The 27,296-nt window shown below is 39.9% G+C and overlaps 1 protein-coding gene across 1 annotated transcript in view; it reads left to right on the top strand.

The window, feature by feature from the left end:
• Positions 1–27,296, top strand: part of LOC143285392 (meckelin-like) — a 41,003-nt gene continuing 13,707 nt past the window's right edge. Inside the window, exons 1-16 of the mRNA XM_076592637.1 lie at positions 1–218; positions 2,731–2,819; positions 3,869–3,965; positions 7,626–7,725; positions 10,741–10,813; positions 11,522–11,596; positions 12,996–13,064; positions 13,831–13,943; positions 17,195–17,453; positions 19,368–19,431; positions 19,867–19,962; positions 21,106–21,180; positions 21,909–22,081; positions 23,575–23,829; positions 24,875–25,162; positions 27,257–27,296. The exon at positions 27,257–27,296 is cut by the window's right edge and continues 117 nt beyond it. Of these exons, the coding sequence (XP_076448752.1) occupies positions 11–218; positions 2,731–2,819; positions 3,869–3,965; positions 7,626–7,725; positions 10,741–10,813; positions 11,522–11,596; positions 12,996–13,064; positions 13,831–13,943; positions 17,195–17,453; positions 19,368–19,431; positions 19,867–19,962; positions 21,106–21,180; positions 21,909–22,081; positions 23,575–23,829; positions 24,875–25,162; positions 27,257–27,296 (2,074 nt within the window). The 5' untranslated portion in view covers positions 1–10. The remainder of the gene's footprint in view (positions 219–2,730; positions 2,820–3,868; positions 3,966–7,625; positions 7,726–10,740; positions 10,814–11,521; positions 11,597–12,995; positions 13,065–13,830; positions 13,944–17,194; positions 17,454–19,367; positions 19,432–19,866; positions 19,963–21,105; positions 21,181–21,908; positions 22,082–23,574; positions 23,830–24,874; positions 25,163–27,256) is intronic.

Raw genomic sequence — 27,296 nt, 5'->3', positions numbered from 1 at the left:
GGCAACCAAGATGGCGGTGCGCGGGTTGTTGCTCGTGTGCTTTTCTTTGTCACTGGTATTTGGACAACAAGTGCTACCACAGGACAACTATGTTCTTTATATTACCAAAGATTCATGTGGCATTCCACAGGACGGAGTTGCCCGGTACTTTGATTCAGTGACAATGGCGTGTAAAAAGTGTGATCAGAACATCACTTTTCAGAAGACAAGTACAGACGGTAAACAGAAGATATGGGGTGTACATGTTCACACTTGTAGCGCTTTTAACTTATTGTACAGTCTGGTGTCATTTTTTGTAGTGAGCTTTTAAAATTTATTTCTTAAAATGATATGTATGTTTCTTTCATTAGATTACTCATACTTTCACCTGTGTTGTGTTTTGTTATTAATTAATCTTTATTTCCCCCCCAATTTTTGTATGATGATTGATGTCTGCATAGCGGTAAGGGAAGTGTGTACGGGTTATTTGCTTATTTTAATTTCATTTGTGTCTTAAAATGTTATGAGTATCTTACTGAATATTTTTCTTTCATATGACTGAAATGTTTCACCATCTTAAAATGCCAGAATATGACATATGGAGAAAGATTTAAAGTATTTGAATTTGCACTCTCTGAACTGAAGGTACGAAGGATTAGGGGAGATCTGATTTTTTTTACTCTTCGCCAAGTAAGCATAACATGAAATTCTGAAGGAAAAATATTTGTTCAATCATTTTGCACAATCAAAAGGAAATATAACTTTTCTATTCATGTTGTTAGCTTGTGTAACTCACTACCACCTTCAGTTAAATCTGCAAAAGATATTTACAGTTTTAAGAACTTTCTGGACTGCGATCCATATTTTGGCAACATGTTTTAGGAATTTGATGATTAATTGCTTTGATATTTCTTAAATGAAGCATGCAATGCAGACCAACAAAGATGATACAAAGAGGGAATGTTTATAGGGCACGAGGCCTAAAGGCAAAAATGCCAGTCCATTCTACTGCTACTACTACTGCTACGACAATTTTTACATGATGATTTATGTGTGTGTTGTGATCAAGGTAGCATGCGCCAGTTGCTCATTTGTTTTTCGATTTGATTTGCTCATGAACTTTTGTCTCCTAAAATGTTATAATTATCTTACTGAATATTTTCCTTTTTATTATGATTGAAACGTACATACAGGCGCATGCACATGCGCACACACCTACTTGCACCTAAGCAGGCACACACGCACACACATGTGCACACACACACATTGACACATGCTCTCACACACACACACACAGACACACACGCGCGCGCGCGCGCGCACACACACACACACACACACACAAAGTGTTTCACTCTATCTTAGAATGTAATATTATCTTACCCAAATGTTTTTCCTTTCATATGATAACTGAAGTGTGTGTGTTGATCAGGGAAGGATGTGTCAGTTATTTGTTTTTCTCTTTGATATCTGCTGATGGGCATTCTCAAGGCCTGACTAAGCGCATTGGGTTACACTGCTGGTCAGGCATCTGCTTGGCAGATGTGGTGTAGTGTATATGGATTTGTCCGAACGCAGTGACGCCTCCTTGAGCTACTGAAACTGAAACTGATGGGCATTTTAAGTGAGCTGAAAGAGATTTTTCTGTTTTGGTTAAAACAGACAATAAAGTATTTTGAACTGAATTGAATTGAATTATTATGTGATATTGTGATTTTCAGTCATATAGCTTGTGTTTGTGTCGGACGTTTATTGTTTTCTTTGGAGATCGTCATTAATTGGCTGGGCTGAAAAATATAGGACTATGGGGTTTACTATTGTCGTATTGATTGCATAAATGCGACAAATTGCAGGTTAAGGGGTGATATGATCGTGACATATACAATTTTAGTTTTTTTACATGGACATTATGATAAGAGCCACAACACAAAATTGTTTACCCAAAAGGACAGTACTCAGCAGGGGACACCCACTAAAACTGATGAAAACATTCACAAAATCAAACCTTTTTTTCACACTTTAAATTTTTTTTTTATAGTAATACTAATAGGGTTGTTAACTAATGGAATAATCTGCCCAGTTTTATTGTCACTGCTGGAACACTTAGCAAATTAAAAAAAGAAAAAAGAAAGAAAGAAGATAATCACTGGAAGGGTTATGGCCAAATAAATTTCTGTATTTGAAGCTAGCCATAAGTAATTGCGCACTCTTATGAACATTATAAAAAAAAAAAAAAAAAAAAAAATCCAAATGATCAGGTGAAAGCCTGATATACATCATAAAGCCTAAAACCAGTCAAAATATCAAATGACCCATGATGTCCTGAAACAAACCTAAACTCTACATTGGATACATCACACACACACACACACACACACACACACACACACACACACACACACACACACAGAATATCTCATTATCTGTTGCATTATTTAGAAAATAATAATCTGTAACTTAACATTTAAACTGACAGTAGCGGTGCTTTCAAGATTGCTTTTTCATAACCCTCTTTTATTCACTCTTTTCATTTGTATCCACTTTCCATTATTTGTTTTTATCCTTGCCTCTTTCTTTCCATTCTCAATTCTTCCTGATTTTTTGTTTTTATATTTCCCGTTTTCTGTCAGTTTTTTTTCCCTTACATTTCTTGCTTCCTTCCACCCTTTTTTTCCTTCCTTTGCCCTCCCCCGCCCCCCTTCTTTCCTTCCACGCTCCTAATCTTACAAGCAATGACATTGAATGTTACAGGGTTGAGCTGTGTTTGTCAACCACGCTACAGATACACCAGAAACTTTGGTGGTGATAAGGTCACTTGTGCACCGTGTCCTGCCAATCAGGTCTGTGTCCTCTGAAGATGTGCATGGAATTCATGTGTGGATTTGTATTTAGATGTTTGATTATTCATTGCCAGTGTTTATGGCATTTACTGTCCTACTAGTTATGGAAGTCAAAGTATACTTCTGGGGGAAAAAAAGAATGCCTTCACATGTGATTATATGCGCTTTTAAATGCGTACACAAGCATACCAACAGACATACACACACATATAATCACACACACAGACATAGAGACCATGACAGTTAGACACGCGCACGCGCGCATGCGCACAAACACACACACACACACACACACACACACACACACACATGCATATCAGTCTGTACACTTTCTTTCTCAGCAATTGAAAATTTTCATCTGTATCCATGTACAGATATGATTGAATATTTATTATTGACCTCTGTAAGGAGGAAGATGGCAGAATGGTTAAGATGCTCATCTGCCAATTCTGTGTCCACTAGGGTCTGGGTTCAAATCCCAGTTTGCCCTTTCTCCCAAGAATGACTGGAAAATCAAACTGTTTGTCTAGTCTTTCAGATGAGATGATAAACCGAGTTCCCATGTGCAGCACGCACTGAAAAAGAACCCATGGCAACATAAGTGTGGTCCTCTGGAAAAATTCTATTGAAGAAGTCCACTCTGATAGGTACATAAATTATATAGGCATGCACTCAAGGCCTGACTAGCAAGATGGGTAATGCTGCTGTAAGACATCTGCCTAGCACAGTAGCAGATGTGATGTAGCATTATATATATATAAATATTACATATATGTATATATGTATTGATCTGTCTAAACGTAGTGATGCATCCTTGAGAAACTTAAACTGAAACTTATTAAATGAATTAAACAAAACCCAACATTGATGAGAATAACTTAATGAGATATTTTCTGTGTTTATTTGGTTGATCTGGCCTGTTACAATACTTGATGTATACTTTTCATGGCTTTTGTCCTGTATTTTCTTTCCCCATCTGATATGTTTCCTGCCTTTCTTTTTTTTTTTTCTTCCTTTCTTTTCTAAACCTTTCTTCCTTTTCAACACAGTTTGTATCAACTGATGGATGGGAGTGCAAGAGATGTGCTGCTGGCAGCACTGAAACTGCAGATACCTGCACCTGTGAGGCTGACAGGACCATTACAGGTGAGATTTCTTTGTTGCCATTATTCTCAAGGCGGCTTGTTAAGATAAGTCTGCCACTGTCACTCAGGGTTAGTTGTACGCCCACATGCACATCAGTAGTACAAATGTCCAGACAAACCCAGAAATAACTGGACATTTGTCCTCTTCACACTAAGATGATCGGGTAATAGGACATTTCTCCTCTTCACACTGAGATGATCGGGGCATTGAAACCAGTCAGTCAAGACATTTTCTGCAGGTCAGTCTTGTGTTGTTAAATCAGCCAGGATAAAATTATTACTCAATGTCAGTATGTTACAACACAAAACCCTCCTTTCAAGAAACTTCACTGGATGTAAATTATGAGAATCAGGTTTTATTTTGAATGAAGAATATGAAAATGAAGTCTGGAAGTGTTTGAGATTGCATGCGCGATGATGCTTGCCTTGTTCAGATTGAACTGGTAATTTGGGGAGGACCAACTTGTGAATGAAGTTTATGATACACAATGTGTGAGCGAACAAAGGATAATATCAGACAATGACTTCGCCAGTGAAAGAGTAAAGGGACAGTTGTCCTCATCTGCAGTGTGATGATTGGACGTTCTCAACCCTTTGTTAGTTTGTGTGTGATGTCGGATGCAATTCTACGTTCCCTGGTCATATATATATATATTACCCAAGTGCACGAATTTATAACTTCACTGCCTGAAGACTTAATTGTTGTTGAAGAAGAGTATGTTTGGATGTTATTTGAAATTATCTTAATTTTAAAAAAAACCCTAACAATACTAGTAATTATTCATTTCTTCACATGTATTCCTGTCTCTCACACCTCTCTTGCAAAAATGAATTAATCTAATATAACCAGCTATTTATCCATTGTTCATAGGTAATTGATTAATTACTTTTAGGTGTTTATTTATCGTATTGTATATATATGACTGTCCACTCTCAGCTGGCATATATTTCACTTCCATGAACAGACATAACCGGTATGTCACTGGTTATGCTGGTTGTCTCTGTTTATCCCCCTTATTTGCAAGTACATGTACCCATTTCAACAGAGAAAACCTTGTTCAGATAAGAGGAACGAATTTCAGAATCAGTAACAAACAGTTGGGTGAGCACATCACCCCTTGACAAACAACTGTGAGAAAAGGTGGTGTACGGATCTAGATTGTTTTCGAAGAGAGTCACTGACTTTTGAAACCGTTTGGATTGTTTTGTTCAAACAAACAAAAACAGCAACAGAATTAACTATGACGTTTTGCCAGCCGCAGTGGTGAAGTGGTTAGCATTGCGGACTGACGGCTGGGAGGATGTGGGTTTGAATCCCAGCGGAGGTGGGTTTTTCGGCCCATGGCCGGCTCCTGCACAAAGTTGAGTGTTCTGTGGGCTTAAATGGGGAGACTGGGACCACACAGTCAAGTGTCTTCCACTTCAAGGGTGTGTTGCTCTAATTACCTTACCAACACTGCAAGTGTCTGTATCTCTCAGGCCTGGTTAACGCCAGGATATCATTATGACAGGAAGCGTAAAGTACAGCCTTGTCACGCAGTCCCAAACCAAAATGGACCTCTATAGCAAGATTGTCATTGTCATCGTCATCCTCCTCCTCCTTCATCATCATCATTGTGCTTGGGGTGAGTCCTATCAATGTCTTCAGTGTTGGTGGAGGAGGAATTTTGTTTAATGTCCCGTCACACATATCAGTGATTGAAGACATTTTGTTAAAGTATTTATGAATACATTTGAGTATTATCGGTTAGAAGGGGTGGGAGATGTGAATGAATGGAGGGTTGGGGGAAACTGGGCAAATGAGGGTGAAATGAGGGTGAAATTTGAAAAAAAAAATCTAAATACAATTACAGGAAATTACTTAAAGGACTTCGTAAAAGAGAAGTTGTTAAACTGACAAGCGAAACAACTGATAATGAATGCAAAAAGTCAAAAACATCAACGTTCTCAGTCACTTATGAAGACACACTTTTGTGTACATAAAGCTTCATCAAGCTGCAGTCAAAAATTATATGCTTAATTGTCAGGTTACTAGAGCATATGCACTTGATATTAGAACAATACTTGGTCTGTAATGAATTGATAATAGTCTGAGAGCTAAACTCAGAATTGGTCTGCGAATCGGACCAGAGTCTGAGAGAGTCAACTGACGAGGTTTTAGACTTGAATTCAAGCACCTATGAAAGTCTCTTTCTAGTATATTGCTTATTTCATTGTATGACAATGGGCAATATACTTTTATGCTATCTGTATGATTCTTTGCTCCCCTTTTTGCTGCCCTGTCTGCTTGGTTGTTATAAAGGAATCCAGTATGGGATGGTATCCAACAAAAATCAACATTTGTACCCTTCACAAATAGGGAGTGCAATAAATACCTAATTTCAAACAATAAATCTTCTCTTTGATTATTCTCAGAAAGGAGCAAACTTTTTAAAACAGATTGAGAATCAACACAAAATAATTCTCAAAAAGGAGCAAACGTTTTAAAACATTGAGAATCAACACAAAATAGGATATTATTTACTATCATTGGTATATGAACAAGATGATTTAAAGCCATAATGATGGCCACCAATTCAGCTGTAAAAATTGAATGTCCCTTACCTAAATAATATGATTTTTCTGTTTTTAGGCCAGGAATAACAAAAGCAGACCCTGCACTGCTATCATCCAGGACCGAGCCATCAGTGTAAAACTTTTAAATGATAATCAAAATTTTCTTCTAATTCAATTCTGACAGATGCTGCTATTATCCTTTTGTTGTGTCAGAAGCACATATGTTGACGTTTGCTTTTGTTAACTCCCAGGGAGGGACAGGTGGCACCAGAACACGAGGTGCCATATCATGTAAATCAATGTCTGAAGAATTTAAAATATCTGACACATATGTGCGAATGGTTTGTAGATTTGAATTATTTTGTGCATTTTTTGGAAATTCAATATCAGACCTAATATTTAATTCCTCAAAATCATCCACTGCTGTACATCTCACAATGTATTTAGCAGAACTTAATTTTCTGATTTCATCTAGTGGTAGTATAACCGCAAGCTTATAGGCTTCTTCAGTGTTGGCAGATTCATGGGGGGCTGTTGTTTGAGAGACGTGGTGGCGGTCTCCTCTCTGGGAAGGATGCTCACTCAGTCTGGCTCCGCGACAAAGCCATTATTGTTGTTGTTAGTAGGGGGCTTAGTAGGTGGTGTCCTGAGTACGTTGAATCAGAACAGGCACCACTGAACACCACCAAAGTGACTCAGCAGCAGTGCAAGGTTTCCTCTAGTGTGTGGCCTTTAGTGACCTAACATCGATGGTTCCCTGCGGACTGCCGACGCTGGAACTGTGACGGACGAACCCGGGTGTGGCCATGTATGGGGGAATCTTAGTGAGCAGCATGGGAGTAATGCCACTGAAATGGTGCAGATAATGGGGCAGCAAAAAAACAACAACAACAAAAAAAACAACAACCCAAAAACCAAAACAAACAAACAAACAAAACTATGACGTTTTGTTGTTACCTAACATCCCCGCTTCCTCTACCCTTCTTCTGTAACCCCCCTTCCCCTTTTACTTGCTGTCCTTTTCTTCTTTCACTTCCACCCACCCCACCCGCCACACCCTTATTTTTGTTCATGTATTGATCTAATGATAAATAATTGTCTGCAGCGGAAAGGCAGCTGAATGGGCTCTGGATTAACCAGTCACCTCAGAGAGATTCCTGTGTGCTATGCGAAGGCAACACTGTACCCAACAGCCAAGGAGACAGGTGCGGGCTTGTTAGAGAGTTACCTGCCGTTGCGCAAACTGGCTGCACTCTGTTGGTCTCTGTGTTTTTGTGTCTGTTTCTGTGTTTATCCTGTTCTGATTTTGACATTTTTTTATATGTGTGTGTGTTGTATTTCAAGGACTCTGAAGGTCGGAACAGTCTTTATTGTTTTGTTTACTTTTGTAACAGTTTGACATTTTATAATCTTCATGTTTGTATTTTTATTTACAAACTGACAAATGAATGCTACTCACCTGACCCTAATCGTGTAAGCGACCATCTTCACCCTGCCTACGAAACTCTCCGCCGTTTGGCACATTTTTCACGTGCCCAGCCCTCTCGTACAGTCTGGCCTCTGCCCTCGTTGTGCCACTGTCACCATGCTGAACGTCAATAACATTGTGGCATTGCTGTCAACAATGTCATGGGTGAAGCAGCACCCACTTTGCAATGACACGACTCAGCGCATCATCAGTCTGGGCATCGTCAGACTAAAAACGAAGAGAGGAACCAGAGCGGGCAGACTTCACCGTTTGTGGGGCCTTGTTCCCTGTGCTGATTGTCCTGTCTCCGATGTCTGCCCTGCTGTTGCTGTGACTGTCACTGACAACCTCAACATTCATGTTCAAGATGACTCCTCTGCTTCCCGTGGCACTGTCCTCTCTGACACTTTTCCAAACTGTGGTGTATCCCCCGTGATTGGCTCTGCTCTGCTTCCTACTCCTCCTGCACCTGTCTCAATTCCTGGACCTTTCTCTTCCTTCCCACTGTCCTCTGCTGCTCAGTCACCACCGTCTCCTTCTGTTGCCTGTCTGTCTGACTCACCTGATTCACCATCAAATTCCTCTCAGCCTGCTTCTGATCTCTTTCATGCCTGTCTGTTCAATGCTCAGTCTGTCTGCCCTGATCAAAAGACTGACTATATTTCTGATTACATTTTTGAAAATAACTTTGATATCATATTTCTTACTGAAACCTGGCTAGAATCACAAGGTCATGAACCCAAACTGAAATAACTGACCCCCCCGGATACAAAACCAAGTCACTTCCTTGACTATCTCATGAAGGTGGCATCGCCATCATCTACAGAGACATCTTGGAGTCTTCCCTTTCCTTCTTCCATAACCACGCCTTTCCACATGATACTTTTGAAATGCTTGAAGTCACTCTCAGTGTCCCCAGTCACTAAGTCATCTTCTGTTGTCTCTATCCTCCTCCTCCTAGCAAAAACAACCTAACGTCTTCTCTGTTTCACGATGAGTTCCGAACACTACTTGATCACTACAACCTTTGTTCTGGCAAACTTAATTATTATCCTCGGAGATTTCAACTTTCATTTTCATAACCAATCCTCCACTGATGTCAAATGCCTATGTCAATCTCTGTCCAATCATTCTCTATCTTAGCTTGTCACAGAACCAACACACAGATCTGGCCATACATTGGACTGGCTCATCACACGAGACTCTGATGCCATGATTGCGTCAGTGACTGTAACTGATGAACTTTCTTCTGACCATTCTGCTGTTGTATTCTCGCTTAATATTTCAAAACCTACCAGAACCAAAAAATCCATTGCTCGTCGCAACCTAAAATCTGTCAACATCAACACTTTTTCTTCTCAAGCTGCTGAACGTCTTTCCAAAATTTCTTCCTGTACCGACGTCTCCACACATTACAACACTGTTCTCTCTGAACTGCTGGATGAACATGCAGCCCCCACTACCCACATGCTGCCTGATAGGCCTTCCGCCCCATGGTACACACAAGACATTTGACTTGCAAAATGCAAACGTCGCCAGTTGGAAAGGCGATGGCGAGCAACAAAACTGAGTCCACAATCAGTTCTTCCGAAAACAATAAATAAAGTCAAACATATGATCTCATCAGTGAAGACAAACTTCTTTTCTTCCTAAGTTCTCAATGCCACATCCACCAAATCTCTTTATTCTATCATGTCAAATCTTCTTGGTACTCCAAAAAAGACTCCTCTTCCTTCTGCCTACACTTTATCTGAACTCCCCAATGTCTTCTCCTCTTTCTTTTTTGACAAAGTCCAAAATATTCATACAAGCTTAGACCAGATGCCTTTCCAACCTGCTTATCCTGATCCTCAATTCAACGGCACTCCTCTTCATTCCTTCAATCCATTGACTGAAACAGAAGTGAATGAAATCTTGAAAGAAATGACAATAAAATCCTGTGAACTTGATCCTATACCAGCCTCTGTCTTTTCCCAGTGTGTCTCACAGCTTCTCCCCACAATCACCAATATTGTCAACTCATCCCTTACTGGAACGTTTCCATCCACTTTCAAAACTGCAATCGTCTGGCTTCTTCTGAAGAAACCCAACCGTGATGTAAATATTTTGAAAAATTATCGACCAGTTTCTAACCTTCCTTTCCTGTCCAGACTCCTTGAAAAATCTGTCCTGAAGCAGCTCAACAACCACCTTTGTTTCAACAATCTCCTTCACCCTTTTCAGTCTGCATATCGTGCTGACCACAGCACCGAAACCACTCTCCTTCACATCCTGAACAATCTACTGCTGGCGTCCGACTCAGGAAAAATTTCCCTTCTGTCACTGGTTAAAGAGCTTTTTTAATAACTGTCATTCTTTTTGTGTTTATCTATATTTCTCATGCTATGCTTGCTGGCTTATGTGTGTGTGTGTGTGTGTGTGTGTGTGTGCATGCGCGCACGTGCGCATGTGATCAATACCATAAAATGAATGGCTTCGCAAGAATTTATTGTGGATTTGTATCTGTTTTAAAGTTTAATGATATAAGATAAAAAAAACAAAAAACAACAGCAACAACACATGATTGCCTTTCAGATTACAGTAATCAGAAAAAAAAATTACTTGCTGGCATTACAACATATTCTTCGATGAAAATTTGCTTCCGAACAGATATGAGCCATCAGTGTAAAACTTTTAGCATTATATATATATGTATATATATATTTATCCTTACCACCCTGTTATTTTCCTATTTTCCTGTGGGATTTTACAGGTGTGTGCGTTGCTCTGACGACCTGAAAGTAGGGCTGGGAGCTACTACTTGCCCGGCTGATTGCAAACAGCAGGTAAGGTGGCCCTGACGAGCCTTGTAACTCCATCTTACTCCTGTAGCTTGTAACTCAGTCCTACTACTGCTGACGTGAAATAGTTTTGCTGTGAATGTGACACATTGGCATTAAGAACGGCAACAAGAATCACAAAGAAAACTGGCAGTAAGACAAAGCCAAGTCTTGAACAGTTACAAACAAACAAACATGCAAAGTTGAAGAAGTTTTGAAAAGAGAACCAAACCATTTTCACCAAAAATTATTCAACACAGGTGCAACAGTGTAGACTAGATTCTGCAAGTAAGTCTGCTGAAGTAACTTGCCTGATTCAGAAGCTTGAATTATTGGCCGAACTCCTGCCAGTGTGTTACTGTGTTTATTATTCACATGTGTACTATGTACATGTGTATAGTAACTATACATGTATACATAAACATTGTATGGAAATGCACCCACCCATGTGTGTGTGCTTGAGCACATGCACATGCACACACACACACACACACACACACACACACACACACACACACATGCATGCATGAATGCTCACACTCATTCACTCACTGACTCACTCAATCACACACTCACTCACTCTCAATCACTCACACTCACTCACTCACTCACTCTCACTCCCACGTGACACCCCTCCTCAGAAACAAGCACCGATTCTGAACAGCCAGTCGTTTGTTTTATTCATTTATTTATCTATTTTTTCTCTCTCCTCAGACTGGAGGTTACTGCTTCCCAGACCAGGTCGAGTTGCTGCAGTCCACAGCTATTCTGTTTGAAATTCCGAGAGTTGTAAGTGCGGGTTATAGTGATGGTGATAGGGGTGTGTGGGAGGGGGAGGGGGACAATTCAAAGGTGTGGTGGAGGGGGCAGGGGTGTGGTGGTGAAGGGGTATAGCTCTTTGACATTTCTGTGTTATTGGGGAGGATTTTTTTTCGTGTTCGGTCTCTTACTATTTTGTTTCAAACAGTTTTTTTCCCCACTCTTAATTGATTTTGTTGTTGTTGCTGTTTTGTTATATATTTGCTTACCTTTTCACTTGCCCGACCAAACCTTTAGTGACGTGAATGGTTTCTTTTGAAATATACTTAAAAATTTTTTTTTTTTTATTACTTTTGATTGACTAATGACTGAAACACAGAGAGAGGGAGAGAGAGAGGGACAGACAGATGGTCAGAGAGAGAGAGAGAGAGAGAGAGAAGAGTTCTGTCCACAGTAGTGACCTGAAATAAGGCAAAAGAGAGAGCAGGGTTTGAATTTAGTGGGTGCCCGGGTGCAATTGCTTCAAAAAGTTGGCTCTGGCATGCAAATTTTCTGTCAAAAATTGATAGAGAGGAAAGAAAATCAATTAAAAGACACACCAAGAAAGCAAGCTCAAACGTGGTTGATCGAAATTTAAAGTGTCGTCTGCTGCGGCTCGTTTCCGGAGCAGTATCTTTGTGTGTGCGTGATCGGATATTGACGTTCATAGCGCATTAGCGACGAATGATGTTTTCTATCTTCAATGTTAAAAGAAAGGCTCCAGAAACAGAGACGAAAGCTCAGGATGACAATAAGAATAAACAGCAGGAGTACGAATCAAAGCGCCAGCGTGTGTACAATGAAGCCCGGTGGAAAAACTTTCCTTGGCACACCGTTGAAACAGAAGGAAGATGGCACCCAACTGCTTGTGTGTGTACCGTGTCAGGAAGCAGACCGAACAGAGGGGAAGTGGGATTGGAAAAGCAAAAAATGAACTTGTTGATGGATCAAAAGGGATCGAAAGATTCACACTCGTGAAGCACTCCCAGTCTCAAGTGCACACGTTGTCCGTGGAAAGACGAGATGCAAGAAAAAAAAAGGTTGTGTCAGAGGCAGCAGCAGGGAGAGCTCTGCTGTTTTAACCCTTGTTATCAGCAGGTCCGTGGGGTTCAGATGTGTGGACATTTGAATGCGGGTTTTCCAGCCATCAACACAAATGCAGATTATAACTCAATCAAAGATTTTATTTCATTTTATTATGCTGGCACCCAAAACCACAATTGGGCACTCAAATGTTCTGTCCAGAGTGCCCAACTGGCCCTCAAAAAAAAAAAAAAAAAAAAGTTAAATTCGAACCTTGGAGAGTGTATATGTATATGATTGTGTGTGTGTGTGTGTGTGTGTGTGTGTGTGTGTGTTAATCAAGGAATGTGCTGTTTCTCTGCTATAGGATGGCACTGACAACACCATTTCCCAGTACTTTGAAAGGCATCTCAGGGCTGCGTATGCTTTGTGCAATGTAAGTCTTTAGAATGTGTGAGCTTGTGTACATTAGTGTGCATTGTGCTTGCTCGTATGTGCATGGAAGGGAATGTGGACTCATGTGTGCGTACATGTGAGTGTGTGTGTGTGTGTGTGTGTGTGTGTGTTTTATGATTTAATGCTTTGTCATGTCATACTAATTGGCTGTAGTAGAAAATGAAATCCCCAAAAAAAAAAAAAAGAAGAAAAGAAAAAGGTTGTAACAAAACAGATATGAAAAGATAAAACTGTTGCTTAATGTGTACAACTTCCAAGAATGAGATAACAGAAATAAATAAATTTTCCATGCTGCACATGGGATCCAGGTGGGGAAGATGGGATGATGTAACGAAACTCCAAAGCTTCCAGAAATGTGTCTTTAGATAGACGTGGTCAAATATCAAGGTGCTACTCCCTTATCTTCATTTGTGTGTGTGTGTGTGTGTGTGTGTGTGTGTGTGTGTGTGTGTTTGTTGTTGCTGTTCTTGTTGACTCACTTGTGTAAACAAAGTGAGTCTATGTTTTAACCTGGTGTTCGGTTGTCTGTGTGTGTGTGTGTGTGTGTTTCTGTGTGTCTGTGTGTCCGTGGTAAACTTTAACATTGCCATTTTCTCTGCAAATACTTTGTCAGTTGACACCAAATTTGGCATAAAAATAAGAAAAATTCAGTTCTTTCCAGTCATCTTGTTTAAAACAATAATTATTGCACCTCTGGTTTTTTGTTTTTGTCATGAACGTGCATTGGCAGCTGTTTTACGTTTCAGAACGACAACTATCAGAACGCAACAGCTTGCCAGCTGGTGGCCAACCTGTGCGTCCTCACCCTGTACAATGAGCGACAGGGCCGCATCTGCAGCTTCATCCGCCAAGAGGATCTGTCAGTACTTTGCCTTTTCTGATAATAATGATTATAGTAATAATGGTAATAATGGTAATAATGATAATAATGATAATAATGATTATGATGATAGTAATTGTATACTTACATATTTTTTTATTTTTTTATAACTTAATAGTGGTAATAATGATAGTATACTTATACAGTGTTTTTAAACCTAATGATAATGATGATGATAATATTAAGAGTAATAATGATAATGATAATAATGATAATGATGATAACAATCATAATAATAATAGTACACTTATTGAGCGTTTTCAAACCTCAGGAAGTGCGTTTACAATAACGAGTCAGTCAGACACCAAGCACACACACACAGACACACACACACACACCACACACACACATCACACATGCACACGCACACACACACACACACACACACACACACACAAACACACACACACACACACACACACACACACACACACACACACCAATTATTGAGGAATAACTCCAAACAACTCATTTAGTAATCTTTTTTGTCAAATAATAAACAATTGTATAACAAACTATCTTGAAGACAATCATTTACTATCAAAAGAACAAGCAGGCTTTCAAAAATCACACAAGACCTCGGACCACATATTCATGTTAAAAAGATAATTGATGATACTTTAAAAAAAAGAATGAATTGCCTTTATTGCGGTTTTGTTGATTTTCAGAAAGCATTTGACACAGTCTGGCATCATGCTCTAATGCTAAAAATGTATCAAATTGCTATAAATGGAAACTGCTTTAGAGCTATTCAAAGCATGTATGAAAATGCCACAGTTTGCACAAGAACTGATACGGGATTTTTTTCTGAAATACCCATATTGAAGGGGGTACTGCAAGGAAACATACTCAGTCCCACTTTATTTGATATCTTTATCAGTGATCTCCCGATATGTTTGGGCGTTACTGACTCACCATCCATAGACCTTGACAAAAATGATATTGTTTTGTGTTTACTATATGTTGATGACCTAGTAATTTTGTCCACGACAAAGATAGGATTACGAAGGAAACTGGCTAAACTCAATCTGTATTGTGAAAACTGGGACCTAAAAATTAACATAGACAAAACTAAAGTAATAGTTTTCACACACACCGATCCCAAAGTGCCTGTTATTTTCACAATAGGCAATGATATAATCCAGACAACTGATCAGTACAAGTACTTGGGTATATTATTTCACAAAACTGGAACATTCTCATATGCCCAAGAGCACCTAGCCAAACATGCATCAAAAGCAGCATATTCCCTCCGACGAATCATTAAAAAGCAAGATAATCGTTTGGATATTGTACTGCAGCTTTTTGATTCGCTTGTTTTACCTATATTATCATATGGATCTGACATTTGGTTCCCATGGGCTGAAACTAAAACTACCAATTCTTTCAAAACAGGAATGACAGATTTCTTCAGAAATTGTATTTCTTCAAAACATTCACATGAACAAATGCATGTAAAATTTTGCAAACTGCTTCTAGGGGTACGTTCTAAAACAATGAATCTGCCAGCTCTAGCAGAACTGGGGGGCAGATTTCCAATTGGAATTCATATTGCGTGCTGAGTTCTTGACCACTGTACTCATATTCAGGATGCACATGATGATAGCCATATCAAAAAGGTCTGTATGTCGGTGATGAACCAACCAGACACAATTGAAAACCCCTGGATACTATTTGTAAAGAATATTCTTCACAATGCAGGATCAGGTCATGTTTGGAATAATCAGTCGACATTTAGTAACAGCAGACATAAATTCACATTACGTCAACAACTAAGAAATAGATGAATACAATTCTGGAAACAGAGAAAAACTGAATACAACAGATTAGACTTCTACAACAAAATGGAAAGAAATGATTATCAGATTAAACAAGCTCTTTGTCAACTCAGAATAAGCGCACATTATTTAAATATCGAACGAGGAAGATATGCAGATATTCCCAGAGAAGAGAGGTTATGTGATATATGTGAAGTTGTTGAAGCTGAATTGCATTTCTTAGATATGTGTATCTTATTTCATAATTTGCGAAACCACTTACAACTGTACAGCAGTATGATCATCAGTCAAATGTGATCACTAGAAAAATGCAAAACAATATCCTAAAACCAAGTAATGTATTCAACTGCGATGACTGTCAAAAACTACTCGCCAACTATGTATTTCATTGCATGTGTATTAGATGACCGTTTATTTCTTTGTTCTTTTGTTCTTTGTTGTGTCTGTTAATCCTTCGGGATTTTATGACAATAAATGAAGTAAAGTCAAGTCAAGTCAAGTCAAGTCAAGTCTAAGTCACACACACACACACACACACACACACACACACACACACACACACACACACACACACACACACACACACACACACACACACAGAGAGAGAGAGAGAGAGAGAGACAAGACAAGACAAGACAAGACAAGACAAAATCTTTATTAACGAGGGTAATAGATAAGCAAGTAACATGCTTTTTTACATCCAGCCCTCGCCCTAAAGAGGGAATAAAGCTAAAAAAGCGAAAATGAGCACAAAATCAAAACACAATCAAAATATACCATTATTTCACAATTCAAAGCCATTCAAAAAAAAAAAAAAAAAAAAAAAAAAAAAAAAAAAAAAAAGAGAGAGAGAGAGAGACATATATACACAAAAGCAGGCGCTTGCACACACGTATGCACATGCACATACGCACATGTACACGCAACACAAACAAGCGTAGAAGAAATAGATGTGGAGCCACAGAACACAGATATAGAATAGAATAGAACAGAGCAGAACAGAACAGAACAGAACAGAATAGAATATGTCTTTTGTCATTATTACCAACTGTACTGGGGTCACAAGGAATATTGGGGGAGGGGGGGAGGGGCAGGGGGGGGGGGGGGGGGAGAATAGTACATAAAAAGGTACAAACATAAACAGAAAATCATACACAAACACAGATATAGTAGAATATTGGACACAATACATGTGCATATCAATATAAGAACTTGTGCGTATAGAACTGAGAAGCTCTTGATATCCTTTTGTTTGTTCTTTAAAAAAAAAAGAAAGTTTTTTGTTAGTTTTGTTTTGTTTTGTTTGTTGTCATCTTTTCACAGATGTTTCATTTCATTTTTATTCATCTTTTGTCTGCTTCCGGGCAGATCTTTGCCTTACCAGATCCTGTATTTTTAGGGATGACCCTGGGGACATCATCACCATTTCATTTCATTTTTTAATTTTTTCAGTCAGCTTCCCGGGAGATCTGTGCCTTACCAGATCCTGTATTTTTGGGATCGCCCTGAGGACGTCATCACTTCCACCGACATTCCAGACAGCTACACCCTGACCCCGCCCATGGCCATCCCCTTTCGGGCGATGGTTTACTCCCTGGAGGGAGAGTTCCTGCGTAGTGCACCACTGACCGATGGCCTCCTGCAGCTGTGTGACTCCACGGAAACCACTGCCAATGCTGCCTACATCTTTGGCACTTACTACAAGTACAGTGTAAGGGAGTGAAGCTTGTTTTGTTTGTAGATTTTAGGGGGCATGGGGGGTGGGGGTCTGGGGGGGGGCTGGGATTACTACTATTCTGTGGGTTGAATAGACAGTGAGTATGAAAAGATGAATGTTTGATTCTCTGTCCCTCCAAAGTAAAGAAGAGTCTGATGCAGGTGCCTAATGTATTAAAAAAAAAGAAAAAAAAGAAGCAAATTTGCCATACATGTTTATCACAGTTGAAGATACATTCATATTTTTTAATGCTCTCCGAAACCCATCTAAAGTCACTAAAAGTGGAAAGTCATAAAATTAAAGAAATACAGAAAGAAAGAAAGACGGAGTGACACCTAGCTACTCCTCTTCAAAAAGCAATAGTTGTTTCAAAGATTTTGTGGATGGTTGGCCTGTGGTTTACGTAGGATTCAGTGAAAATCTTGTCTCTTATCATGTAGTCTCCAAAATGTGGGGGCAGCACAGGTGGCCTGCAGCCAGCTCTCACCATCTCTTCCTGTTCTGCAACTCTCTCACTCTTTCTTTTATTGTATTATTTTATTTTTATTTATTTATTTATTTATTTATTTATTTATTATTATTGTTATTTTTTTATTTATTAAATTAAAATTTTTTTTTATTTGTTATAATTTGTTATTATTTTTTTATTTAAAAAAAAAAAAAAATTTTTTCTCAAGGCCTGACTAAGCGCGTTGGGTTACGCTGCTGGTCAGGCAGATATCTGCTTGGCAGATGTGGTGTAGCGTATGTGGATTTGACCAAACGCAGTGACGCCTCCTTGAGCTACTGATACTGATACTGATAGTTTCAAGGGTGTCACTTTATCTTTATTCTTGGGTATCAGTTTGTCTCAAAATGTTGAATGTTTTAGAGGGGATCGCAGGCATTCAGAGGGGAGAGTACTTTGAGCTGTTTTTTTTCCATTCATGGATTGAGAGCTCATCACAGCCTGAGACCTTAATATTGGTGAATGTACATTCAGTTTAGGAACAGTTGACATCCATTGCCACAAACACTGCAGTCTGTTTAGCTGAGCTTTTTGCACCATCCCTCATTCTCTCTCTCCATTTCCTCCATCTCTGTGTGTTTGAAAATAGAGTTTTAGCTTAAAATTTTTTTTTTTTTTTATAGTTAGACCACTCTCATTGGACTTAACTCACTCAGTACGGCCAGTCCTCTCTTCTCCTCTACACAGACCCTCGGATGTCCAGTGGGTGTCTGAATGACCCAACCTTTAGCTTCCGTCGTCAGAATTGTGGTATTGTTTGTCAACATTCACCTCTTCAGTATAAGAGCCTTCCGCTTGCAATATTTTGATGATGGTAAGTGGGGTGAAACGCTGTTAACGTCATCTCCTTCGCCGTTCGTATGGAAAGAGTTAAGCAGGCTGGATTTGAACATAGCTGTGATGCAGAGATCTTAACTAGATTAATTGTCTGAGTTAAAAAAAAAAAGTCTAGCAAACCATGGGTTCAAGATCTGAATATTCCCATTGGCTCATATGCAAGCACACACACACACACACACACACAGGCACACTGTACACATGCATAAACGAGCATAGAAGAAATAAGATGTGGATCCATATAATACAGACATGGAATGGAGTGTCTTGATTATGTAAACACTGCTTGAACAGGAATGTTTTAAAGGATGTGAAGGAACTTGATGGACTGAAAAAAGCAACGAATTTTATCAAAATATTTCAGGTTTGAAGTATACAGTATTGCTTCAGAAGAAATGATTTCTTTATTCATGCTTGTAAATCTAGCTGCATTGAAATATCATGCATTATATTTCTTGTTGATTTTCAATGTTACAGAATAAATGATTCATGTTTTTTTTTTTATGATTGCAAATCCAGCTGCATTGAATTCTTATGCAGTATATTTTTTTGTTATATTTCAGTGCAGAATAAAGGCCCTGAGACTCTGGGATTCTGTCAAGTACCCACTGGAATTTTTTGACATTTGTATCCTTTTTTGATTCTTTTTCCCAATTTCCCTTTTTCTGTTTCTTTTTCAATATGTAAAATTGTCTAAAAATGTGTATTTTTGTCGGACATGTGAGTGTATTCATCACTTTCATTTCTTTGGACAAAAGTGATGTTAAGATATGTGTGTTTTGTGTGTGTGGATGTGTGTCGGTTGTCCAGTGTGTGTATGTGAAGTGAATCCATTATACATGGTCCTTATGCACACGAGTAGTAGTTTTTGAGAGAGAGAGAGAGAGAGAGAGAGAGAGAGAGAGAATGTGTGTTTGCACATCTGCATATGTGTGTGTGTGTGTGTGTGTGTGTGTGTCCTTTTGGTAATTTCCTGTCCTGGAACACTTGCATGGATTGGTTGGAAAAGAATTTCCCACCAGTTCCATTGTTAGCGACTGGCAGCACCTTAACGCATGGAAGATTTGAACTACACGGATGCTGGTCAGCAACGACTGTTCAAGATACCTCTGGTCTTTTCTGATTTGCGGGACAACTCAGACAATACAATCAACACTGGTAGGTAGAGTTATGATTCTGTGTGTGTATATTTGTGAGGGGGTGAATGAGTGTGTGAGAGTGCTTATGTGTGTGTGTGTGTGTTAATGTGTGTGTGTGTGTGTGTGTGTGTTTGTGGTCCTTGGAACAAGTCAGTGTGTAGTAAAAGGAATCCGGATAGGTCTGTGGCTTCATTCCTTTTGTTTCTTTGTGTGTATGCATGTGTGTGTGTGTGTGTGTGTGTGTGCGTGTGTGCGTGTGTGTGTGTGTTTGTGCGCGCGCGCGCATGTGTGTGTGCAGAGATGCCAACTGACAATTTTGCTTTATTTTGTTATGCTTTATTGCAGTTTGTTCTTTTGTTACACCATCAGAATTGTTCCGACAAGTTCATTTTCGGCTACATAGCATGGTCACGTGCTTTCCTGTTGTAACATTACCCAGATGCTCTAGACCTATCAATCACGAGGCCAGGGCAGACACTACTAGCCTTGGTCTCACATGATGATGCTCAGCTAATCACGTGTGTGTTTACATTGAAGCAGCATTGAGTGGTTCAGTCAGCTTAATTGATTGCCTGAACAAGAGGGAACGTGGCTAATTCATGTTGCTTCTCGGACAAACAGCATCTGTGCCCTATGGATTATGCTATGGAGTGCAAGGAAGGAACAAGCATCTCGAAACAGAAAGCCAGCCATGGATTCCGATTGTGAGAAACGACCAACAAAGACCAGGGAAGCGACACAGTGCCACAGATGTGTCAGTTGTAAAGAAGCAGCGGTAGGAACAGAAGTTTCGCCAAATGTACACTGAAAAATATCCATGCATCATGCCCTCCATTTTGGGGAACTCGCATACTCGTTGTACTCTGAGCGAATTCGACATTTCTGTTAACCACAGGGGGATGTAGCTGAGAGTCCAAGTGTTCCTACAAAATTCAAAATGTTTCTACAAAATTTCCTGATTGTTCCTACAAACACTTGACAGGGGTTGGCATCTCTTGTGTGTGTGTGTGTGTGTGTGTGTGTGTGTGTGTGTGATTCATGAGTTTTTTGTTTCTTATATATGAAACACCTGTATGACATTCGCTGAGGTGTGTGATGTATGGAGTTACTGCTTGTTTGGAATCACTTGTGAATTTTGATTTCTCTCTTTTTCTTTGCTCAGGTGCAATGAATGATTGGAGGATCACGCGGCGCATGTTCCTTGTCGACAACCAAATGAACATCCCTTCATCCACAGGTATTCTTTTTGTTCTTTCTTTTGATCTTGGTTTCTTTCTTTCTTCCTTATTTCCTTTCTTTCTTTCACCTTTTGGTGAAGGTGTTTTTTGATAGCCCTTTGCGTTTGTTTGGGGATTAGTTGAGTCTATGGAGAAGTGTTGTGATGGACAGATGCATTTATTTCTTGTGTTTCTTATGCTGAAACTGGACCCGTGTGCATTTATGTGATTGATGTGGGTTTGAGAATTTAGTACAGTGATCAGGGGTGTTTATCGTTTAATATTTTTGCTTCATTTTTAGTGGTGAGAAAAGGGGTATACAAGTATTGAAAGGAATCCCCCCTCCCCCTCCCTGCCTTTTCCCCGCCCTCACTCTCCCTCATCCCCTCACCCTGCCACAGACCCTCCCCTAAAAAAAAAAAAAAAAAAAAAAAAAAAAAAAAATCACTGGTGCGTGTGTGTGTGCGTATGTGTGTGTGTGTGTGTGTGTGCGTTTGTGTGCGTGTGTGTGTGTGCGTGTGTGTGTGATTGTTCATATCTGTAGTTTGTACTGTTGGCTTAGTGCATACATATACACATATGTGTGTTGTTTTTTCATGTGCAGAGGTATGTGATTATGCACTAGCGTACATGTATTATTTCATGTGAGGGGCTCAAAGCCCATTATATGAGGAGTTTGCACCATATGAATACTATCTGTTATTATTATTATTATTATTATTATTATTATTATTATTATGTGATTCAGGCAGTGGCGGTGCAGCCAGTGAGGTGGCCACTTACGTGCGCTATGCCAAAGAGATAACTCTTCACATCACGCTGCAAGATGACACCAAAGACGGGAAGATCAAGATCCCCTACTTCTCCATCAAGTACGCTGACGTCTCTCGTGAAGACGCTGACGCGGAAGCCAATGTGGAGGTTGGTCATACGAATGTCAATGTTATTTATTTATTTATTTATTTTTGGCTGCCCCATCATCTGCACTGTTTCAGTGGCCTTACTCCGTTGCCACTCATTCTGAGTCCCCCATTCATGCAACACAGCCACACCCGGGTTCGTCTGTCACAGTCCCAGTGCCAGTAGTCCACATGGAACCATCGATGCTAGGTTGCTAGGAGGCCACACACTAGACGAGACCCTGCACTGCTGTTGAGTCTCTTCATTTCTGTTCGGTAGTGCCTGTTTTGATTTAACGTCCATAGGACACCACCTACTAAGCCCCCCTACTGAATATCAATGTTATTTCTTGTATGTATTGTGTGTTTGATGGTCTTTTGTCTGATTATGACAGTCAGAACAGCAAAGGAGACAACTGCTGTCCCGTCTATTTGGGTTAGAATTTGATTATAGTGGAGAGTGTCTTGCCCAAGTTACTACATCCCCACTCACTCAGCTAAGAGGGCTTAAGGATAGTGAGCATGGGTATGGTCCCCAAAGGCCAGCTAGCTCTGAAGGCTGCAGCGCTAAGAGCCATTGCAGTTTTACCTCTCAGTTTGAGAGTCATAGCCCTTCACAAAAGACTAAGCGGTAAATAAATTCCCATTGCCGTGGAGAAACCATTGATCATACAGGTCTCACTTTGTTGATGGCCCAACTGGAAGCTAAAGTCAATCTCTCCTTGTGTTCACTGGTGAAAGGGCACAGTAATATTTTCACAGGACAAGCAAATCTGGATTTCCATTGTATATCTTCTTTTTCTCCCATAACCCTTAACTCTGTGAAGAGTCAGTTGATTGACAAACAGAAGAACTGTTCACCAAATTGCTCTCCAGGTTTGTTGGTTGTGTGTCAAAGGCTGGGTCTCTTGCATGGTTTCAGTACCCACATGTCAGAAAAGTTTGTAGAGAAAATTAGTTTTAATGAGCGGAAGAAGGCACGGCAACTCATTTTCCTCAAACTGTTTTCTCATATGTACCATTTATAACTATTGTGTATTATTATTGTTCTTCTCCTGTGTTGACACAAGTCCCACACTCATGCAGATCTATCAACAAGTTTTTACATGTACAACTACTATTACCTTTTGACATTCAGACAGTTGTTACCCCCTTTTCAAACTGAACTTTAAAAAAGAAAAAGAAATAAAAGGAAGCTGACTGCTTTCTTCTTACCCATAAGTGATGGTCTTATTTACAAGGTCTGGTTTTCATAACGGTCATCTTTTTCCTGTCAGGGTCTTATTTTCATAATGATCTTCTTTTCCCTGACACTAAGTGACAGTCAAATCAACTTTATTACCTCTCCGGAGAAATCACCATGTAGTCGTGTCGCTCATGAAGCAAACTTAAGACAGGCACTTAAAAGACATGTTCATGTTTCAGTGTTCAAAGAGATCACTGTAGTTTGAAGGTCTTGTTTTTAAAACAATGTTAAAAAATGTTGTTTTTTTCTTAATCCCTGCCCACTATCAGGTGTCATTTTCCACCACCTACACCATGTCGTGGAGCTCGTACCGCCGGGACTTCCAGATCGCCGTGGGCACGCTGGGCACCCTGGCCACGCTGTATGCCGGGTTCCGAACTTGGGTGTGGTCCAAGCGTGCAGGGCGCCCCTCCATCGACTTCCCCACCATCATCAACTTCATTTTTTTCACCGCCAGCAGCCTATCCAACATCTTCTTTGTCATCACCTTCGGCATTGCTTTCTACTGGTTCATCGTCTTCAAGGTCAGGAGTGTGTGTGTGTGTGTGTATTAGTGTGTGTGTGTGTTTGTGTGTGTGTGTGTGTGTGTGTGTGTGTGTGTGTGTGTGTGTGTGTGTGTGTGTGTGTGTGTGTGTGTGTGTGTGTGTGACCTTCAGAAACTGACACTGAAACTGAGACACTACTTTCTCCTTCTGTCTTACGGTCCTATGCACACCTCCTTGAGAAATTCACACTGAAACTGTAAAAACTTCCTCTGTCTTACAGTCGTACGCACACCTTCTTGAGAAATTCACACTGAAACTGTAAAAACTTTCTCTGTCTTACAGTTCTGCGTACGCCTTGAGAAACTCACACTGAAACTGAGACATTATTTTCTCCTTCCGTCTTACGGTCCTATGCACACCTCCTTGGGAAACTGACACTAAAACTGTAAAAACACCCTCTGTCTAAATGTTCCTACGCACACCCCCTTGAGAAACTGACACTGAAACTGAGACACTACTTTCTTCTTCCATCTTAATGTTCCAACAGCGCAGTGACGCACACCTTCCTTCAGAAACTGACACTGACGCTGAGACACTTTTCTCTGTCTTACATGAATTTGTCTGAGTGGAGTGATGCACACCTTGAGAAACTGACACTGAACCTGAGACTTTTCTCTGTCTTACATGGACTTGTCTGAGTGGAGTGTTCACACCTTCTTGAGAAACTGACACTGAACCTGAGACTTTTCTCTGTCTTACATGAATTTGTCTGAGTGGAGTGATGCACACCTTCTTGAGAAACTGACACTGAACCTGAGACTTTTCTCTGTCTTACATGAATTTGTCTGAGTGGAGTGATGCACACCTTCTTGAGAAACTGACACTGAACCTGAGACTTTTCTCTGTCTTACATGAATTTGTCTGAGTGGAGTGTTCACACCTTCTTGAGAAACTGACACTGAACCTGAGACTTTCCTCTGTCTTACATGGACTTGTCTGAGCACAGTGATGCATACGCATACCTCCTTCTGAAACTGAAACTGAGACACTTCTCCCTTCCTTCCTTCCTTACCGTTCCCCACAGCGTCAGGACGTGGTGTACCTGGTCCACCCAGAGGGTCAGGCAGTGGAGGAGTGGCTGGGGCTCCTGGGCGCGGCCTTTGCCCTGCGCTGCCTCAGCCTGCTGCACCTGCTGGTGATGCAGTGCTCGGCCGACGTCTTCCTGGTGGACTGGGAGCGGCCCCGGGGGGTCTCCTCCGCCCAGGACGGCAAGAAGACCTCGGCTGCCCCCGTCTCCATCTGGCGCACCTACTTCGTGGCCAACGAGTGGAACGAGCTGCAGGGACAGCGCAAGATCAGCCCCGTGCTGCAGGTCTGTAGGGGGGGGCTTTTGCTTGGTTAATTTTACTTAACTTACTGCCTGTCCCGTTTTTTATATTTTTTTATATGTTTGTTTAGTTATTCGTTTTTTTCTTATGTATTTGTTTGTTTGTTTATTTATTTACTTGTTCATTTATCTATTTATATGTTCATACATATATATATTTATTTGTTTATGTATTTGTATATATATACATTTGTTTATCTGTTTATTCATACATACTTTTATTTATTTATGGAATCATTTATTGCAAGGGAAATGCAAGATCAACCCCATGCTGCAGGTCTGGGCTTCATTCTACATACTTAACTTAATGTCCGTTTTTAAAAAAAATTTGTTTCTTTGTTTGCTTATTTATTCATTCATTTTTTTTAGATTTATTTTTTTGTTTGTTTATATATATATATATATATATATATATATATATATATATATATATATATATATATGTGTGTGTGTGTGTGTGTGTGTGTGTGTGTGTGTGTGTGTGTGTGTGTGTGTGTGTGTGTGTGTATTTGTTTATTTAGCTTTGCTTAACTCACTCCGGACAAATAGTTTTCTCCCTTGCTTTTCCCTACTGATGACCCATTTGTTATGGTTAGGAAAAAAATCACAAAAAATAAAAAAACATAAAATAACTGAATGAAACTCCCTGTACTTGACCCACTGACCCCTCTCCTCATGTAGTGTGAATGCCCACCCCCCTCCCTCTTCACTGCTCTCAGAAGCTGAGTCACTATCAGTACCTTCTTGCTGGTAGCTTTCTTCACTGCAGATACTTTATTCATCATCTTCATCATCCTCGTCGATGTCGAAACCTTCAGTTTGAAGCAATTCAATCACTTCAGGAGTGGTAAAAGGTGCTGTCCTTATCTAGTTTGCTCCAAAAATTTCCACTTGTATCGCCTGCGATGCCATTTTCAATACGTATGCAGATTAGCTTGTCGTGTGGGGTCCTGAACTCACTGGCTCACTGTGGAGTGTGTTGTTACCGAATCTCGTGAAGAAACTTTCCATTCGACTCTTGACATGTTTGCAATGCGCGGTGTAGCTCTATAGCATTCCATTGTCCGAAGTGAGTTAAGGCTTGACTAAGCGTGTGTTGGGTTATGCTGCCGGTCAGGTCAGGCATTTGTGTAGCTGATGTGGTGTAGCATATGATTATGGGCATTTGTCTGAACACAGTAACACCTCCTTGAGAAACTGGACTGAACTGAGCTGCCTGTTATGATGCCCTTTGGCATGTAGGGTAGTAATGAAGAACTTTTTTTTCTTTTTTTTTCCAGGGCTTTCAGCAAAAGTTATGGGAGATATGTGTGTGTTTTTTGTTTGTTGTCGTTTGTATACGTGTGTGTGAGTATGTGTGCTTGTACTTTTGTGTGTGTATGTATGGCGTGCATGTGTGTCTAGGTTTTACACGAGTTGGAATGCAAGGGGCGTGTGAGTGGGAGAGAACGGAGGAGGAGGAATTTTGTTTTTGTGTCTGGTCACATGTACTGGTGATTGTAGACATGTTGTTGAAGTACTAATTTTCGCACTTGAATGCTATTTAAAAGGTAGGAGAGGAAGGGTGGGGGCCTGGGGGATTGAATGGTGAGTTGGGAGAAACGGGATTAGAGGGTGGAATGAAAGGTGTATATATTTGAAATAGATGTAAGAGAATGGAAAGCATGTCAGAGTGGGAGGCAGGAAGAATGATGGTGAGGGGGGCGGGAGGTGGGGGCCTGGGGGGAAGGGTAGGAGGGTGAATGTCGATGTGTGATGTGTTAGTTTCTCTTGTTATTTTATTTCATTTTTTTTATTTTTTGGTGATTTTAAAAGTGAGTAAAAACTAACATATTATTTTATTCTGTTTTATTTTTGTTGATTTTAAATGTTAGTAAAAACGTACATTTTTATATAGAAATGAAAAATGTAAGTTAGTTTTTAAGTAATTAACTTGCTGTTTCTGGTTGTAAGAGTTTATGAAAATGGATGTTTGCATATTTGTGAAAGCATTGTGTTTTAAGCACTGTATCTGTAGTTTCAAGAATTTCTAATGATTAATTGAAAAAAAAAAAAATCTTTTTTGGGATCCTTTTGCAGATATTCACAGTGTGTTTCTTCCTGGTGGTGGTTGGGTTTG

The sequence above is a fragment of the Babylonia areolata genome, chromosome 9, assembly GCF_041734735.1.
Source record: "Babylonia areolata isolate BAREFJ2019XMU chromosome 9, ASM4173473v1, whole genome shotgun sequence".
NCBI classification, from domain to species: Eukaryota; Metazoa; Mollusca; class Gastropoda; order Neogastropoda; family Buccinidae; genus Babylonia; species Babylonia areolata.
Note: the sequence above shows the minus strand (reverse complement) of the source record. Positions and strands in the feature narration are given on the sequence as shown.